This window comes from Vipera berus, assembly GCF_964194415.1.
Source record: "Vipera berus genome assembly, chromosome: 1".
NCBI lineage: Eukaryota > Metazoa > Chordata > Lepidosauria > Squamata > Viperidae > Vipera > Vipera berus.
Window position 1 is genome coordinate 339,575,387 of NC_138202.1, and position 19,286 is coordinate 339,594,672.

General features: G+C 42.4%; 1 protein-coding gene across 1 annotated transcript in view; it reads right to left on the reverse strand.

Moving 5' to 3' along the window:
• The window catches only part of ELN (elastin), an 86,711-nt gene extending 68,194 nt beyond the window's left edge, over nt 1-18,517 (reverse strand). Inside the window, exon 1 of the mRNA XM_081313768.1 lies at nt 18,377-18,517. Coding sequence (XP_081169894.1) covers nt 18,377-18,458 — 82 coding nt within the window. The 5' untranslated portion in view covers nt 18,459-18,517. The remainder of the gene's footprint in view (nt 1-18,376) is intronic.
• Between the last annotated feature and the right edge of the window lie 769 nt (nt 18,518-19,286).

Consider the following 19,286-nt stretch of genomic DNA (forward strand, 5'->3'; position numbering starts at 1 on the left):
GCTATAAATCCATCTGGTGGTGGATGCTGACTAACCCACATTTTTCTATCTTATCAAGTAGTAGGTTGTGATCTACTTTATCAAATGCCTTACTGAAGTCCAAATAAATTATATCCACAACATTCCTCTGGTCCACTAATTTTGTCACTTGATCAAAGAAAGAGATAAGATTTGTCTGATATGATCTGTTTTTGACAAACCCATATTGGCTTTTGGTAATGACTTTGTTTCCTTCTAGGTGTTTGCTGATTCGTTGTTTGATTATCTTTTCCAGAATCATCCCAGGTATTAAGGTCAGGCTGATAGGTCTGTAATTTCCTGGACCCATTTTTTCCCTTTTCCAGTCCTCTGGTAGTTCCCCAGTGCTCCAGGATCTTTGAAAAATATAGTTCAGTGGTTCTGAGATCACATCTGCCAGTTCCTTGAGAACCTTGGGGTGTACTCTATCTGGTCCTGGTGATTTGAACTCGTCTAGTCTGGACAGGTGCTCACTTACCATTTTCTTGCTTATTTTAATTTGTGTTTCTAATCTGTTTTTTTTAAAATTCCATTTATATCCCGCCCTTCTCCGAAGACTCAGGGCGGCTTACAAGCTTAGCAGTAGCCTTCATTCTATGTATATGCCTGCTTATTAGGGCTTTCACACACACACACACACACCAAGCGGCATTATTACAAAGTCAGCTTAATTGCCCCCAACAATCTGGGTCCTCATTTTACCTACCTCGGAAGGATGGAAGGCTGAGTCAACCTTGAGCCTGGTGGGACTTGAACCTGCACTAATCGCAGGCAGCTGGTGTTACTTAAGGAGGCATTAGCCCACTGCTCCACCAAGGCTCTTTTGAGTGTTTTGAGAAACACTGTCTAAAACTCTTTCTAAAAGTCCAGGAATACTCACTTTGCTGTGATTGCTGCTTTGTAAACTACTACACAGTGTAGCCAGGGTAAGTCCCATATGACTGGCCACAGCCTTCTATCAGAAATGATGAATAGGTCGCGCACATGGAGGCTGAATAAATCAGATGGCGAGATTATCGCAAATGATTTATGAAGGCAAAGAATACAGCATTCTGGGCCAGGATATTAATTTGTCTAGTGCTTCTGGAGAAGGGCCAGAATTCTTCACATATATTACATCTTTGCAACCTTGCGTAAGGTGCTCCAGGAATTCATTATGATCACCATATGGCTGAACTTTGTTTTGGAGAAAGGGAGGATACTAAGCCTGATAGATTGCAGCTTAGCTGTTGGTGTGTCTGTGAGAGAGTTGAACTGGGGTCTTCCTGGCACTGCACTCACACACTTGCAGGCGTTTGGCTGTCAGAATGTGAGGAGGGAAGCTGCTCTGGCACATGAATGCTAGTATGATTGATGGTGCACAGCACACTTTAGAAGTGGAGTGCAGATGGTGCCTAGATGCACATAACTACTTGTGCATGGTGTGTGCCAAGTGTGTAGATGTGCAAGAGAGGCTCCAGGGTGAAATGGCAAATGAGAGATGGTGGTATGTATAGCTTCTGTTCATCTGAATGAATGACTGAGGGCCAACTAAGATCATATTTTCTGTCATACTGTTGGGCTGAATTTACACAACATACCAGAACTGGGTTAAAATGGAATTGTGTAGTTTTGGGAGCCCAGCCATGATCTGGGTTGTGTGTGAACCAGACCATAACTTTAAGCCATAATACGAATTCTTCATTTGGGCATACCATGCAAACAGCAAAAGTGTTTTTTAATCCAAATTCAGCATGTTTTGTAATCCAAGTTAGGTGCTTAATCATCAAAGTAATGGGAGGAAGATGGTGTTACTTTACGAAGACTCACTGATATGTTTATCTTGTCACTGACTAAAGGACTTTTTTTTTTAATTTTGAAAGTTTTCAGCCAAGCTGAATTTAATGGCTTTTCATATGCATTGAGATACTCCAAGCTTTAGGACAGTATTTCTCAAGTTCAGAAACTTAAGATGTGCAGACTTCAACTCCCAGAATTCCCCAGCCAACCATGCTCAGGATTCCATGTGTGACCCTTTTCTGTGATCCTTGAAATCCCTCTGATCACTGCTGGTAGAAATCAGATACTGTTTTTTCTATCATTTTGAGACAGGAAAAAAATATAGTTTTAGTAATAAACTATGGGCTTTACCCCATCATGGCTCTTCTCTACTATGTACTCCTGGTGGACTAAACTCCTTCCTGCATTTCTGAAGTTGAACTGGACCTCATGGTCCACCTATTCTGCCTCCTTTGTTGGAAGATGAACCTCATGTTTTGTCTCCTGCATTCTTCTTAGCCACAGCTGGACATCAAATCTGTCTTGGTTAGTGTGACTAGAGTCTTTATTGGGAGAGGCAAGAGAACATGTCAGAGGTGGAACATTTTATGTGTGCAGGCACACCCCGTAGCCTCATGGGACAAAGCTCTTTGGAGGCAAATGGAGGAAGAAGGACACCCTACACTCACCTCCCGATTCCAGGAAATAGATACACTGCTATTTTTACATTTATAATCCTTCCTGCCCCCTCTAAGAGATGACTATGCCCCTCTGCTGCCTGGCTCCTAATTATTTCCACATTTTTGAGGCCATCCTATGTTAATTTGGGTTCTTCCAACTCAATGACATTGCAGATCTCAAGTGAAAGAGTGTTGGTGATGACAGGAAGCAGACATGGAGCTGGGGCCGATGGATCAGATTGGGGTTGAGTAATTTGGCTAACCTATAACTAATGGATAGTTGAAGAAACAGAATATTTCCTCACTGTGCAGTTTCCACCTATCTCTGTGGCCAGAAACTATCTTCACATGCAATATGCTACCCTCATTGCCTCTGTCTCCCTCTCTCCCTCTCGCCCCCCCTCCCCTGCCATTCCTGGTCATTATAGTCCCTGAAAGCCTCCCACCAGGTTATGAGTGACATCCAACAGATTTTACCCACCGTAAGACTGCCATTGGATGGTGTCAGAATATGTGGGGGCATATTATATTGATATGGCAAAGGCTGACTGAAGATAGCTTTACTCATGAGCTAGGGATAGCAAGATGAAAGCAAAGGAACAGAGGATTGGTCAAAGAAAGTTGTTGATAGCCAGAGTATATGGAAGTATTGTGGCCCCCATCTTTTCTTTTTTTATTCCCTCCCAGTGGTCACCCGCTACTGTAAGCTAAATATGTTTTTATCCAAGTGAATTCTAGGGAAGCAGGTTTTAATGATGTTGAGAAAACCATACTAGATTACTTGTCGGGTCAGAAAAAATATCCCCTATTGCCACACTTCTCCCCATTCCAAAGATGCAAAACGGATGTTTAGAAAATATTTGTGGATGATCAATACACTAACTTTTTAAGGCAGACGTTAATGAAGTTTTATTCGACTTGGTAAAGATATCAAAGCCTGGAAAACGTGCATTCTTTTTTTCCCCTTTGTGTTCCAAAACTTTAGTATATGGATTCCAGACAATTTTCACACCATCTTCAAGCTTTGGGTCTTCAGTTTGCAGCATGTAAATCAAAGGAATGATCAGTAAGTGCTTAGGAAATTAGGCATTTCCCCTCTCAAAACTGGCCTGGGGTTTTTGATTTCATCATTTCATAGTTGCTAGAGCCTATTGCTGGTATCCAGATTTCAGGGGGGGGGGGAAGGGGGGAGGAGGAATCAACAATACCATATTTCTTAGCCCACTGGATGGAAGACACTCCTGGAAAGTTTACTTTTCAGGCAACTTATTAAAGCTCCACAAAAGCACTTGCAGAGTGTGGATGTAGTGCTCTTGTTTCATTTTCATTGGTTTTTTCCCCCAGAATCCTTTTTCTTCTAAGACTAAAACTGCCAAACAGGCCATAAATCTGTAATCCAGTTTCCTCCAACCTGGTAACCACATTAGTTTCAGCTCTTATAACCTCCAGACTGAAAGCAGATTTATAACTGCTGTCTGCTGCCCCATATACTGCCCTGAGTCTTTTTTTTAATTTAGTGGTGTTCTAAATCTAAATTATAATAATGAAGTAAAGATTTGCAAATAGAAGTAGAATAACTGTGGCAAAATAAAGTACCAATAATGATAGGTGCCTTGGGTGCATTTCCAAAACATCTGGAGCTTGAGTACCACTGGCCTTGGCAAAATCACCATCAGTCAATAGGATAAGGCAGCTTTACTTGGAACAGGTTATATCCTGCAAAGATACCCTTAGTATTATTAAATAACAACATCTGCCTATCCCAGATCCTTGGGTAGGACTCAATAGGTAGACAAACGTGACAAAATCAGTCTAAACATCTGGATGACTGTGTGATAAACCATAATACTGTAATATCCAAATAATATTAACATAATAATAATTTTTAAAAAGATTTGGAGGCCCCATGTGCCACCAAAGGAAACAGCTGGAATTTATTTATTTATTTATTTGTCAAATTTATATGCAGTCCATCTCCCCAACTCTGGGAGGCTTACAAATTGTAGAAACATATATAGGAAAACAATTAAAAAACTAAAACTATGCAAAAATCCAGAACCATGGGGACAGACAGCATGGGAATGAGGTCTTCTTACCCTGTCAACCAACTCCAGTGGTGAGCTGGAATTAAAAAAAAGTCACTGACATCCTTTCCTCCAATTACCTCCCAGCTTTAGGGTGTCTTTCTTTTACCCACCCTTCTGTTCCAAGCCAGATGTTCTCAAGAGCATTAAAAAATATGACAGCCATAGATCTTCTTCATTCTATGCACTTGTCATCCTATGTACTTCTGTAGTAAAAGCAATTTGGATTTGAGGACCAATCAAGACAAAAATGCAGAAGAATATTTGTCAGTGAATTCTACTTTAAAAAAAACACAAAACAAGCCAAAGCATGGGGGTGGGGGGGAAATGACCACATGTGTCTTTTTGGTCAGGAGCCTGTTGTGTCTGTTAAACAGATTCCCCCATTTTCTTGGAAGCGGTCAATTTTGGACCGAAGAGAAATGTTTAAAATTGCCTCCTAAACTACTTATGTCATGGAGTGCTCTGTCTTGAAATGTACTATTGGTAAGAATCCAAGCTTTGTATGCAGAAACACTGGTCCGAAAATACATTTATATGACACCATTTGTTCAATGATAACTAGCAAAATTGTGTGTTTTTGGATCACACCGAGCATACAAATAAAAATAAAAAATCATCTGATTTTTTCTGATTTTTTTTCCAGTAAAAAATCTTTTGAGAAACATTATTTTACAATTCAGCACTGTGGGTTTGCAAGATTAACAGACTGAGGCTTACCCTTAAGCAAGATGGTGCGATTAGCCACCCTGTCATCCAAAGACAATCAAGTTATTTATCCTGACAACAGTGACTGCCTAACCATAGAACTGCAATATTCCAGTAAACTTTGTGCTGACTGGCATTTCTTTAAGATCCACAACAGTAAGAATGCTCATAGCTTTCAAGGCAGCTTGTGACTCAGTGGTGATTGGAACCACTAATCCTTACACCGGCAAATTTATTTTAAAAAGAAGTATCTATGCATCTATGAAGGATAAAAAAAACCAAAATAGGAACAGAAGAGAAGAAGCAAGAGCGGCCTTAATTTTTGTTCGTTTGATTGTTTGTTCCATTATCCCTGGTGATATCATATAATTTCAAGATGTTCTCCTATTCTTAGACATAGAATTTTTAAAAGAGTGGCCTTGTTCAATTTCAATGCAATTTCAGCCCTTGGGGTTCTTGTATAATATGTAAGCCTGAGTTTCTTGCCAGTGCACACAAGGATTCACAGACACAACTGAAGGAGTTCTAGATAGGGCTATTTTCCTGCCCAAGCAAATCATTGTTGTTTTTCCCCATTCCATACTCAAAATGGATAACAAAGGATTCTTCTGATATCTTCGTATCCTATGAATTTATACTGAGAATGTCCTTCTGCCTTGCTTGCTTACTATCACTGTGGAAGAATGATAACGGAGGTACATGGAAATTAAGGAATCACATTGTTCTTTCCCATTTTTCTTCTCTATATTTTTCCCCCTGATTTTGCCAAAATGAGCCCAAAGTTCTTTTTAAATACATGATGTTCTCTACTTATTCTTTTTCTTTTTGCAGTTGACTGGAGAAAAAAAAGGAGATACTTTGCAGAATTTTCTTGAAATATGTGGCAACTGTCATTTTTCCTACAATATCCACCAACAAAATAAAATTGAGAGCGTTCTGGAGAAGGATGGGCTGCAAATGATAGAGGGGAGTGGGGCAAAAAATATTTGGGAAATAATTAACAAACCATGTTCCTTTAAGGCAGGCATGTCAAACTGTCGGTCCACGGGCCGGATGCATCACGCTGAAACCGCACCCACCCCATTGCCGGCAATAGGGGAAAAGTCCCGATATGTCGTGCGACGTCATGTAACATTGCAAGTTTCACATGCCTGCTTTGATGGGGAGGCCTATCCCTGAGAAACAAAATGAGCCTTCATTTCCTCTGCTTGTAATAAGGAGAATTTTAAAAGTCTATATGGGAGAACTCTGCATGCTGAATGAAAAGTTGATTCTTTATTTCAATTGTGTGAAGCAAGCTTTCCCTTCTTGTCATTTTGGGAGCCTGTAATCTCTCAGAATCTAACCTTTTGCCAAGGACTTTTGATGATGCCAGGTCCCAAGATCTGCCTGAGGGAAATGTCTAAAGAAATAGATCATCTCCGATTTCCTAGTTGTAGTTTTGCAGCCTCTAGGTTTGAGGGATGCAAAGAGGCCCTATGACTATCTGGGATATTGCTGTTTCAAATCCACCAATGAGAAAAGCCAAAGAGGAGTAATCCATCCCATGAAACATCTTCTTCTATCTTGGCCTTCTGATAGGTCCATTCATGTGCCATACATAAGTGTAGAACCCTCATGTAGAAACTCAGCGTTTGTAGCCCATAATAGCCTTTGCCCAGTCTACAGGTAGTCCTCTCAACTGTTTATTTAACAGTTTATTTATTTAATAGTTTGAAGTTATGACATCCTCAGAAAAAATGACTTACAACTGGTCCCTGAAGTTACAGCATGGTTCACTTAATGATCACATGATTTACTTAATGACCATGTGATTTGCTTAAAGGCCATGGTAAAAATGGTTCTAAAATCAGATCTCGTCACATGATGATTCACTTAATGACTACATCACTTAGAAATTGAAATTGTAGTCCCAATTCTAGTCCAAAGTCAAGGACTACCTGAAATGCTGTTTAGATGCTGTACAATTATGCAGCTGTTATCTAGCCAGAAGGGAGAGTTAGAGAGATTCCCTGGGGGGGGGGGGAAATTAGAAGGCCTTCCCCTATTACCTGTGATCTGAGAATATCCCTGCATAGGGAGGGTGGCTTCAGTAGGTAATATTTTTTGGAATTAAGGGTACAATGCAAAGACATTCCATCATTTACACTACCTACCAATATTCTTATTCATTTGATGGACACTTTAGGACTTTTTTCTCCAACACCCACCCTCAATGGTGATGTGCTTCTTTCTGGACCTGCAGTCTGGAGCAGAATGTGCAGGCACAAGTAATTTGCCCCCAGTGTGTGTGCTTAATGCACAGTCAGAAGAGGGCCATACTGAGATGGTATTGAAAATGGATTTATAACTGACAGGCCAAGAGAATGACTTAGAAAAGGATGTCTCACTGGAGACAAAGGAAAAGGTAACTGGCTGAGGTTGTAAATTTTAAAGAGAAATACAAATGACAAACCAAGAGAGTGACCAGATTTTTCTTTTTGTTAGATTTACAAAAGAGACTTGTTAAGTCCTTGATGAATGTGATTGGACACAGAAGAAATTAAGAGGAATAAAATCCTTTGATAATATTCGAATGAAATAATGATTAAGACTGTTAGAAGTAAAAGGAAGGAATATAAAGTTGGCTTATTATTTGATCAAGGTTAAAACAAGATATGTTGTTACTTCTGGGCACCCTTTATGGACTTTGACCCATTGGGTAATTGTTTCAAAGAGATTTTCTTACCTAAACAGAAATGAAATTACCACAGGTGGTCAAAAAAGCAGGTGGGAGTGACTTCCAACTTCTGTTGGCTTCCCCAGGGAGTGTTGTATAAAGGACAATCGCATGACTGTGGCTGACTAGAACAGTGTGGCACACAGCATCATTGAAGTGATGACAGCTTGGTCAAATCATAGGTCTCAGATTTTGGACTCATTATGTAAGTTAGCCCAATGGTTGGAAACTAACCAAAGAGAGAAGCAACCTGGAATTAAGGAGAAACTTTCCAACAGTGAGGACAATTAACCAGTGGAACAGCTTGCCTCCAGAAATCATGGGCGCTCCATCACTGGAGGTTTTTAAGAAAAGACTAGACAGTCATTTGTCTGAGATGGTATAGGTTATCCTGCTTGAGCAGGATGCTGGACTAGAAGACCTCCAAAGTCCTATTCTATTCTATTCTATTCTATTCTATTCTATTCTATTCTATTCTATTCTATTCCATTCCATTCCATTCCATTCCATTCCATTCCATTCCATTCCATTCCATTCCATTCCATTCCATTCTATTCTATTCTATTCTATTCTATTCTATTCTATTCTATTCTATTCTATTCTACAGTATTCTATTCTATTCTATTCTATTCTATTCCATTCCATTCCATTCCATTCCATTCCATTCCATTCCATTCCATTCCATTCCATTCCATTCCATTCTATTCTATTCTATTCTATTCTATTCTATTCTATTCTATTCTATTCTATTCTATTCTATTCTATTCTATTTTCTATTTTCTATATTCTGTATTCTAAAGATTGTTGCCCTATGATGTACCATTTTGCCCAATTGAATGTTACAAAGAAATAATCAAACAGACATGAGAGTTTTAGTAGTATAGATTCAAATGAAGTGGAGAAGCTTTGCTTTCCAGTAGCAATGTGAGCAGTAATCCATCGAAAGAACAGCTCAGTGAAGATAATGCTATTTCAATAAGTAGCATTAATCTCACTAAATCTAGGTATAGGATAGGAAGTGAATGAGAAGCTCTTGAACCTTGACAGTGTTAAGGTTTCCCAAAAAAGCTCAGAAAGTCTACCTGCCCATTCCCATCTTGTTATATATGGGAAGCGCTCAAATTACAATGGGTCACTTAATGACTGTCCGAAGTTATGACAGACTCCCCCACTCCAAAAGGCACTTACAACATAATTCCGAAGTTCCAATGGCTGGTTACCTGATGAGGTCATGTGACTGTATTTTGGGCACTCAGTAACTGGCCTGCATTTACAGCTATTTCATTCCGCAGTCACATGACCATGATTTATGATATTTTGCTAAAAAACAGCATTTATTTCCAGTTTCTGGCAAAAACGCCCCATGGGTTTGCTTAACAACCATGGAATTTGCTTAATGACTGCTCCAAAAAAGGTCATAAAATTGGGTCAGTCATGCAATGACCCATTTTTACAACCTTCATGATTTATGACCATAATGGGCAGGCTACATTATGGTTGTAAGTAGAGAACTACCTATATAACATTATACAATATCATCCCTCTACAGAACTACAAAATACTCTGTTGCACTTGCACACATACATGCATAGAAGCACAATTCTTCACACACCTTTGTATCCCTCCCATGCTTTCATTATGCAGAATTTGTCTCTTAAAATAGCCATCACTAATTTCCAAAGGTAAAATCACCACATTGGCTTTCCATGAAAACTGCATACAGGATACAGCTGAAGTGGTGGTTTCATTGGAGTTGCTGGACAAGTCAAGTACATGTTCTAACACTCTAACTATAGTCCTACATGAATCTACTTCATAGGATTTGCTTCAAAATAAGTGAAATAGTCCAAGAAAAAGCTGGAAACAGAGGATAACTTTTTCAGGTTGTCCATTTCTGAAAAACTCAAATAATTTTTACTTGGACAGGTCAGACCTCAGCACTTGCTTAGAGGCACGATTATAGGCTTCAGCCAGAATTAAACACCGCCTATGCCTTACCACTTTGCAGCCATATGTGGGCACCCGAATCATTAGTGGTCTGGCAGTAGAATTCTGTCCCAATAACAATGTGGTTGGACTGACTTTTTTTTCATACAGCGGCAACCAGTCTTGAGTCCAAAGTTCAGATCACGGAGAAGGGCAGAAGTTGAAAATTCTGATGAATGCTGGCAGCTTATGCCTAGCCTGAAAAAAGCATCCAGAGCTGCAAAGCTAATCAGCTAATCAGCTTAATGCTGAGATGCTGTGAGGCACCAGGCTGAGACAGGGAAGAAAACAAAAACTACACCTTCAAAGGAAGTGGGCTTCATATCCGCTAGGTAGTGACAGACTCTAGGCAGAAGGAACGAATGATTTAAAAAATAAAATAAAATGGAGAGAAGCAGAAGTGCTTCTGGATATTGTATGAAATACCTGTATTTGATTATGACCATTCAAACTTCCAACAGACCTACTATGGTTCTACTTGCAACCCGGATTCAAAGTTTTGACAGTTAGGCTCCCTTCAAGTGCTCAGCAACAAGGCCCCATTTATGGCTGTTTACAGCATCCTGTGATCATGTTACTCTGTTTTACAATGGTTTTGCCATTTACTGGCAGTTACTTCTGGTTTTCAGTAAAACTAGACCCATTGGTTCAATTAACATCCATGGCATATCTTAGCCGGGATGATTTGTGCACGGTCACTCATGCGCTCGTGTCCTCTCGTCTGGACTACTGCAACGCTCTCTACATGGGGCTGCCCTTGAGGACCACCCGGAAGCTCCAACTGGTACAGAATGCAGCCGCGAGAGTTGTGTTGGGAGTCTCCCGATACTCCCACGTTACACCTCTGCTCCGTGAGCTGCATTGGTTGCCAGTTGTCTTCCGGGTGAGATTCAAGGTACTGGTAACGGTGTTTAAAGCCCTCCATGGCATGGGGCCGGAGTACCTTAGGGAACATCTGCTGCCGGCATCAAGCTCCCTGCGCCCTGTGCGTTCCCACAGAGAGGGCCTCCTCAGGGTGCCACCGATCAGAGAATGTCGATTGGTGGCCCCCAGGGGGAGATCCTTCTCTGTGGGCGCTCCGGAGCTGTGGAATCAGCTACCGGTAGAGCTCCGGATGGCGCCCGATCTTCGCTCCTTTCGTCGCGATCTCAAGACGTTTTTGTTTGTACAAGCCGGCCTAGCCTGATGGGGATCGGTGGGGTTGTTTTATCGTTGGTCTCTTAATTTTATCTTGGGGTTTTTAGAATTGTACTTCTATTGTTTTAACTAGGGCAACTGTTTAATCTTTTTTTTAATGTTTGTATTTGGTATTTTATTCTGCCCTGTGAACCGCCCTGAGTCCTCAGGGAGAAGGGCGGTATATAAATGTTATTAAATTAAATTAAATTTTAGCCATGGAAGTCAACCAGCTAATTTTGGGCCAATCATGCTTTCTCAGCAAAACTGTTGTTGTAGTGAAAATAGGAGGAGGAAGCTGTGTTGGATATATTCGCTGCCTTGAGCGATTTGTAAAAATAATAACGGCAGGATTCAAACACACACCCAAATAATGCGTAAACCCAATTAGTGCATAAATGCCTCTAATCTAAAGTTGCTGTGGAGCAATGGTTAAAATGCAGTATTATAGGCTAACTCTGCCCACAGCCAGGAGTTTGATCCTGAGCGGCTCAGGATTGACTCAGCCTTCCATCCTTCTGAGATTGGTAAAATGAAGACCCAGATATAAGAGCCTTGGTGGAGCAGTGGGCTAATGCCTCCTTAAGTAACACCAGCTGCCTGCAATTAGTGCAGGTTCGCATCCCACCAGGCTCAAGGTTGACTCAGCCTTCCATCCTTCCGAGGTAGGTAAAATGAGGACCCAGATTGTTGGGGGCAATTAAGCTTTGTAATAATGCCGCTTGGGGTGTGTGTGAAAGCCCTAACAAGCAGGCATATACATAGAATGAAGGCTACTGCTAAGCTTGTAAGCCGCCCTGAGTCTTCGGAGAAGGGCGGGATATAAATGGAATTTTTTAAAAAAAGATTGTTTGGGGGCAATAAGCTGAGCCTGTAAACTGCTTAGAGAGTGCTGTAAAGCACTATGAAGTGGTATATACGTTTAAGCACTATTGCTAATCTTTGCAAACAAACAAACAAACAAAAAAAGATTAAAAGTAGAGGAAATTAATGGAGTACCTGAGAACCAATTGGCCTATTCCTCTATTCGCCTGACTTAGTTTCTCACTTTGAAGAAAGGGACAATGTGATTTAGCAGCTTTAAGCATAGCTCTGCCAACTCTGAAACACACCAAGCTTCTACATACCATTATCTCTATAGAATCCAGGAAGGGTGGGGGGGTTGTCTTCCCCCCCCCACCCCCCCCACCCCGTCCATGCAAGCCTCAGGTTTCTCCACTTTATATTTTCAGGTCTCTCCATTTTATACTTTATAGAACGAAGAACAAGAATAAACCACAGCAGAAAGTGTAATCTTATCTCACAGGCCTATTTTAACAAAGAGGTTTCACAAGGACACAGTTCAAAAAGAAAATGAAAAGAACACTCGATCAAGTAGAAAGCCAAACATCTTTGCTAATTTGCCCCAGCTTAGTTCCAAGAGCTGCTCAGTCTCTGGCCCCCTTTGGAAGGGACTGGGTTGCAACGAGAAAGCAACTGTTGGAGTTGCCAGGTTTATGAAATTATGAGGTTGGCATGGACTGAGGAACATTTTTCTTTTTCTCTCCTGCTCTGTCCAGCATCCTGTTTTCCACTTATGTGCCTCGAAAAAACCCCAAGCAGCAAGGGGGTCTGCAGTGGAGCGGGAATCAGAAACTCTCTATAGGGCAGTATGTGATTAAAGCCATGTTCTTTTTTTACACGCATTGTATCTAAAGGCCACTGCTCTTCTCTGGGGATTGTCCCCCGAATCTGGCTCTCAAACATAGACTGCATCCATACAAAGATTTCTCTTCTTAGACTCCCTGGTAAATTGGGGATCTAGCAAACATGTGGGCATGTTTTTAAGCTTCCTCCTTCTCAGTCTGATTGTCACTATTTGCGCTGTTCATTCTCTGCACTGTTCTCTCCATCCCATTCATTTTTTTAAAAAAAAAGATAGCAAAAATGCCCAACAGAAAATTTGGTGAGGTTGCTTGGCATAAGATGTTGTTTAAGCTGAAGTCATCATATGGTTTCTTTGGTTTAACTTGATGCATAGCCTTGGAAGTTGGAGGAATTGCAGGCTGTGATCTATGGTTTCTGGTAAGGGTGTGCAATTAACACCTCCATGCACCCTCCATACCCTTTTCCCCCTGACCCCAAATTCTTCAGGACTGTACTACAGTTGTACAATGTTCCAGTTTTGAATGAGAAAATAAGCAGTAAAATAAGTGCAGCTTCTAGCGTGCTACACACTTGTAAATTATTATTAATAATAACTAATAGAAAGCAATTCTCTGGGCTGCTGAGATTCAGGTTTAAAAGAAGGGCTCCCTCAAGTGGCAGAAAGGTTGCTCAGCTGGTCTTTCCGGGTAGGACAGGGGTAGGCAACCTCGGCTCTTTTATGACTCATGGACTTCAACTCCCAGAATCCCTGAGTCAGCTATGCTGACTCAGGAATTCTGGGAGTTGAAGTCCATGAGTCATAAAAGAGCCGAGGGTGCCTACCCCTGGGGTAGGATAATGTGTGAACATTGTGTTTTATTTGGCAAACAATCAGATCCCCCCCATGTAAAAAAAAGGGGGGGTGAGGCTTCAATCATGCAGTCCTGGCTGCCCTCTTAATTTCTTTCTCCCACCCCACCCCACCCCCCCACCCCCATCCATGCACACTCCTGCAATCAATAATTGAAACTTACAACTTAAACAGAATATGTGAGCCCAGCCAATATTTTGCTGAGATAAAAGCAAACACCGGGACAAAGAAAACTGGGGTTTCTTCTCCTTCTATTTATCCTCCTTGTCTTTCTATTTGACCTTCTCTTTCTCCTATTCGTCACTCAGTAGATATAGTCTGAATTCTTTTTTTACATTCTTATAAGTCTTTGCCAGCATATGATTTCCCAAGATGTTTGTATTTCAGCAATATTAAGCACTGAGAAGTTAACAGAGCATCTGGCCAAATATTCAACATTCATTCCTAAAATTTGAAATTCCAGCATTTTGCAAAAAAAAAAAAAAAGGCTTTAAAGCACAATATTGTGTTGAGGATGAAACTAGACTTCCAGAAAAAGCAAGTTCCAACACAGGAAAAAAAACAGAATTAAAAAAAACACACCTTCTGAAGCCTTCCCCTTCTGTCACTTTCTCCCCATAAGCCTTCCTTTTTGGATCTACCTTTCTACATCTTCTGAACGTGCCTCCAGAAAACCAACGAGAAAAAAACAACCTGGATAAGTGGGATCAAGTGATTTCTTCAAAGAAACCATGAATGGATAGAGATGAAGCAACAACTCCTGATTTCTGCCTCTATTAATTTCCCCCTAGCACACACACACAAACACTCCTAACTACTTTGTAGCTTGTTAGCCTGAAAGCAGACCTATTGCATTCCAAGTTTTGTGCATGGTTTATGTCACAACAGATGCTACCACCTGGATGACTTGGCTCATCTTGAAAAAGCTAACCTCAGTTGAACCTGGCTACTCTTTGAATATGAGACCACCAGAAATTTGCAGAGAGGTAGTTGGATTGCAAAGACCTGTTCTAGAAGAAAGTGACACCAAGGCATTTCTCTACTATCGCCAACAAAATTGCATTGATGTGTCCATAGAGCCAGCAAGAATTTTGCTCCTCTTGAGGGAGATTTTTCTTTCTCTTACAGGTCCTACATTTGAGATACTTTAACAATAATGTAATAATTGTATTCTTTGGAATCCTGGGTAACTAGACCCAAATTTGAAGGGCTGCCAAATATGGTATGCATCCTGTTATTCTACAACCATTCTCTGCAATCTGTTGCATGGTTACTTGGGAGTAAGTCCAATTTAACCAAGTGGGAGTTGTTTCCAGGGACATACAAAAAAAACCTGGCTTGCAAGGGTTTGCTTTTTAAGGGAATTTTTCAAGCAAGGGTACCTGCAGATTTACACACTGTTCTTCTATTACATTCTTTTTTACAAACACAAACCATCAGGGATCCCTGTCCAGACTGCATTGCTACTCTACAACACAGTGGAGTGTTAACAGAAATGCAAAAATGCTTTGATGGGATAGGAAAAGTGTGTTTGTGTGTGTGTGTTTGCATATAAATCCAGTTTCTTTATGTGTTATTGCTACAACCTGAAAATACAATTTAGGTATAAATTCCCAGCTCCCTCTGCAACTTTCCCTTTCAAGGGTAGTCTAAATTAATCCACAAATAGCACGAAAACTGTCCTGTGTTAGTTCTTAGCAAAGAATTTACAAGCCTCTTAGGAATTCATGGCACTTGGGCACAGTCAAAGAAGAAAAAAGTCAGCTCTGCTCTGGTCAGTCAGAGCAGAATAGAAGTCTAAGCAGAGGGATTGAGATAGTGAGTTCTGGTTGTCTGAAGCCAGTTTTGGTGTCAGCAAAAGAGTATTTACAACAGGTGGCTTTACCCAGCTGAACTTGAAAAAGCCAGGGTCAGATCTGATTAGTACCTGAATGGGAGACCACCAGAGTTATTGAGCTGAGAGGAAAGTGGAAAAGTCTTCGGTAAGAAGGCAATTTCAAACTAATTCATATTATTGCCAAGAAAACTACATAGTCATATATATGTAGACACCAGTAAAATTCAGGAGAAATTTTATCTTCTCGTTTACTATGATTCTCTCCTTCCAAAATGTCAAAACTCCCAGACAGCCCCCCCCCCAATCTCTTGGGACATTTTTTCCTACATAGTATACAGTTTGTAGAAGGAAATAACTCATATATAATTCTTCAGAATATGCTCTCAAACCTGGACAGAACTTGGGGGACATATTTCTGTGGATTTCTGACTTCCTTGTCTCCTCTAATAAATGTTTCTTGAAAAAAATTCTTGGCCAATGTTCTTGTATTCCAGCAAGAGTGATACCCTGTATTTCTTTTCTTTTCTTTATTTTTTTTACTTCTGTTGCAGCTTAGCCAAGAATAAGCCATACTGAACTGATCTTGAATATTCATAGCTCTTGTGCCTAAACCTGTTGTATACACATAGCTATGTCCACAATATAGTTTGAAAGCCCAAGGTGGAAAGGATATTACTCACCCAGACATTCTCCCGAAGTAACCCCATTACAATGTGTACAAGACGCCAACAAGCCAGTTTCCCTGCTCTCTCAGTTACAACAGCGAGATGGACACTGCCTATTCCCCCAAAGTTGAAAGCAATGAAGAGAAATAATTCTTTATCAAAGGTATGCTTTAGGGTCATTCACGTCTCCCTTTTATCATGCAAAGAGTTGGCAAGATGAAAAAGAAAGGATCTGAATTTTAGATCAGACTTTCCAAAGCAATGGAGGATGAGGATGGATGAGAGTGGGATGGATACACTACAGCATGGATTAGACAACATTAAAAAAAATTACACCAAGTTATGGGTGGGGTAGGGAGGATTATCAACAGGCATGAGCTATGATGCCTAAGTGGAACCTGCCAGCTTGGTGCAGTGTACTTCTGGGTGCTAAGAACAGACAAGTAGAGATGCAGCCCTTGTGCACTGCTTGTAGGTTTTCTGAAAGCGTTTCATTGGCCACTGCTGAACACAGGAGCAGTCAACCGAATACTAGAGGGATCATTGCTGGAATGATCCAACAGACTTTTTTTTTTTAAAAGAACTCATACCAGACTAAAGGGATTATAGAGACAAATTGATCTGCTCAAAAAACAGAAGGTGTCATCCTCACACTGCAGCTTACTAGGTGTACCAACAACTCCCTTTGTGAAGATGCAGAAGAGATGTTGGATCAGTGTGTTGCCCTCAGAATCCTTCAGGGCAGCAATTCAAGAGATCTTGGGTGTGCCTCTCAAGTTGGGTAACACAGCTTATAAAAGGGATCCAGGCAGGCCTCTGCTGTAGGTGCCATAAAGCATCATTCACTGCCTACCTAGGCAACTTTTTCATGAAGCTGAAAAGAACAAGCTATATCAAATGCTAAGTCTTCCCACTGGAGTCTATAGCTAACTTTCTAGGAGAATTGCTTGTCATCATACCTACGGTAGTTCCAAACCCATCCAGCAGATTTTCCCTATACAGTAAAGCTGTGTGTGTGTGTGTGTGTGTGTGTGTGTGTTAAAAAAAATACAAAAAGTCTTTTGACTTTCAGATCACTACATATTCTATCTGGAGTGCCGACAATTCCAAAGAAAACAGGTTGGGCACAGAGGAGAGAGAAGGAAAAATATCTCTTAGGGGGGCATGCGTATAGAAAAATCTCAAGGTTTACTTCATCATCAGCATCACCAGCTACATCCTAAATCTATGGAACTGATTTGTCCAAGAGAAGCAGATCAGTTACAAGGAGTCAGAATATTCAGCAGGAGAGTGAGGTTCCTAAACAAGGGGAATGTCATTAAGAGGGCGGATGGTTTGCCAAACGGCCCCATGGTGGGATGTAAAATCCAAGAGGTGGAGTTGGGTTGGCACAAGATGACTCTCTGTATCCTGTACAGCCAACATTTGTCTTTGTCCCTGAAATGGGGCAATGGGATAATCTTTCTGTGTTCCTACATGGAGAGTGATAAAGAATTTTGGCTGTCATTTATACTGAGAGGGACCCACATGCCTTGCATGAGCCCTGCAGGTGAGGCTTCCTACCAGTGAATGAGACCTTGTAATTCCACTCTACCATAAAAGGAGCCGAAGAAATGCTGGGGTTCACAATGAACCCTCCAACTGGGTCTGCAGATTCTGTGTCTGCTTCAGGAATCTGCCACACCTTCAGAGATGCTCTGATTCTCTTTCAGAACCTGCTTACAGGATCCGGAGTTGAGTGCAGCATTTGGAAACACTTTTAGGGATCCACGTGAGCATTGGTTGTCCTAAAGCACTCTGGATTTGTGTCTTCACATCCCACCTTCCTCCCCACCTACGCCCTTCCTTCCAGATCATCCTGGTTCACGCAGCAGAAGTCTTGGCTTTTTATTTTTGAAAATGCAACATCAGCGCCTCTCTTGGAAGCCCTGGAGACCCCAGAGTCAGACCAGGAAAGGGGGCTCAGAAGACACCCACCCTGCTCTCTCCTGCCAATGGTAACCTGCAGCAGCGGGGTCCTCGCCCCTTCCCTTCTACAAAAGGAGTGGAGAAGCTTTGCCTAGAGTGGGGCGGGGAAGGAGAGCCCAGGGCTTCTCGGAGCTCCCCAAAGCTGGAGCTGGACGGAGGCGACGAGAAGGCTCCGCAGCCAGGGGGCAGACGGCCGAGCCCGGCTTTCAGGAGGAAAGCACCTCAGCGGCGGCTGGACAGAGCTGAAGCCGGCGCAGCCTGCCCGAGGTGCTTCTCTTACCTCCTTGCCACGAAGCCGGGAGGCTGGAAAGCAGGAGAACGAGGACTCCCGGGAGGAGGCACGAAGTCCGCAGCCTGGCCATCTCTCGATGCAATGCCCTAGTCCGCTGGCAGCCCGAGCGTTTTATCCCAGCGGTGCTGCTTAATTGTGGCTTCCAAAGATGCAAGGGGAAAGGCGGGGGGGGTGGCGGGGAGGGGAGGGGAAGGGCTCAGGACACTACGTCATTGGGAAAGGGCAAAGCCACGAGTCTCTCTCCAACTGCTCGGGCTGGCTTCCCTTTGCAATTTTTCTCTCGCGCTGCTCCGCTCCAGATCGGCGCATCCCTTGCCAACAGCGAGCGCGGCTGCCAAGGAGACTTTAGCGAAGAGGAAAGAGCGGGACTGAACTTCCTCCAGCTTGGTAGAGCAACGCACCCCTCGGGTCCCGCGCCCCACCCCGAGGCCGGAGAAGAGACCCCCGAGGCCGGAGGTCAGGTGTCGGGCGGGGGCGGCCGGTCGCTGGGCGGGAGGGCTCCTTCGGCTTGGGACGCGGTGGCCGCTTCCACTCCGCAGGCCCTGGGGGAGAGAGAGCAGGAACAGGCGAGCGGGGCTGGGGGTCCCCACTAAGAGACAAAGAAAGAAAGGGGGGGCGCCGGGGAGATGAAGCGGGAGAGTCCCGATCATTTATCTGCAAAGAGTTTGTTCCCTGGAGCCAACTGGCCAGATTTGGTTCTGTTCAGACACAGTGACACCTGGTCCCCGGTGCTCAGCCAGACAGGAGGCAGGATTCCAGATAGGTCAAGGTCCTGCAGCCTCTTTTAGAAGGGAGAACCCATATGCCCTTTGCAAACCAGCCATGGTGAGGCCCTGGGATCCAGAAGTTTCAGTTTGGAGACTTCTGACCTGTCCCACTCAACACATTGGTCTGGCCA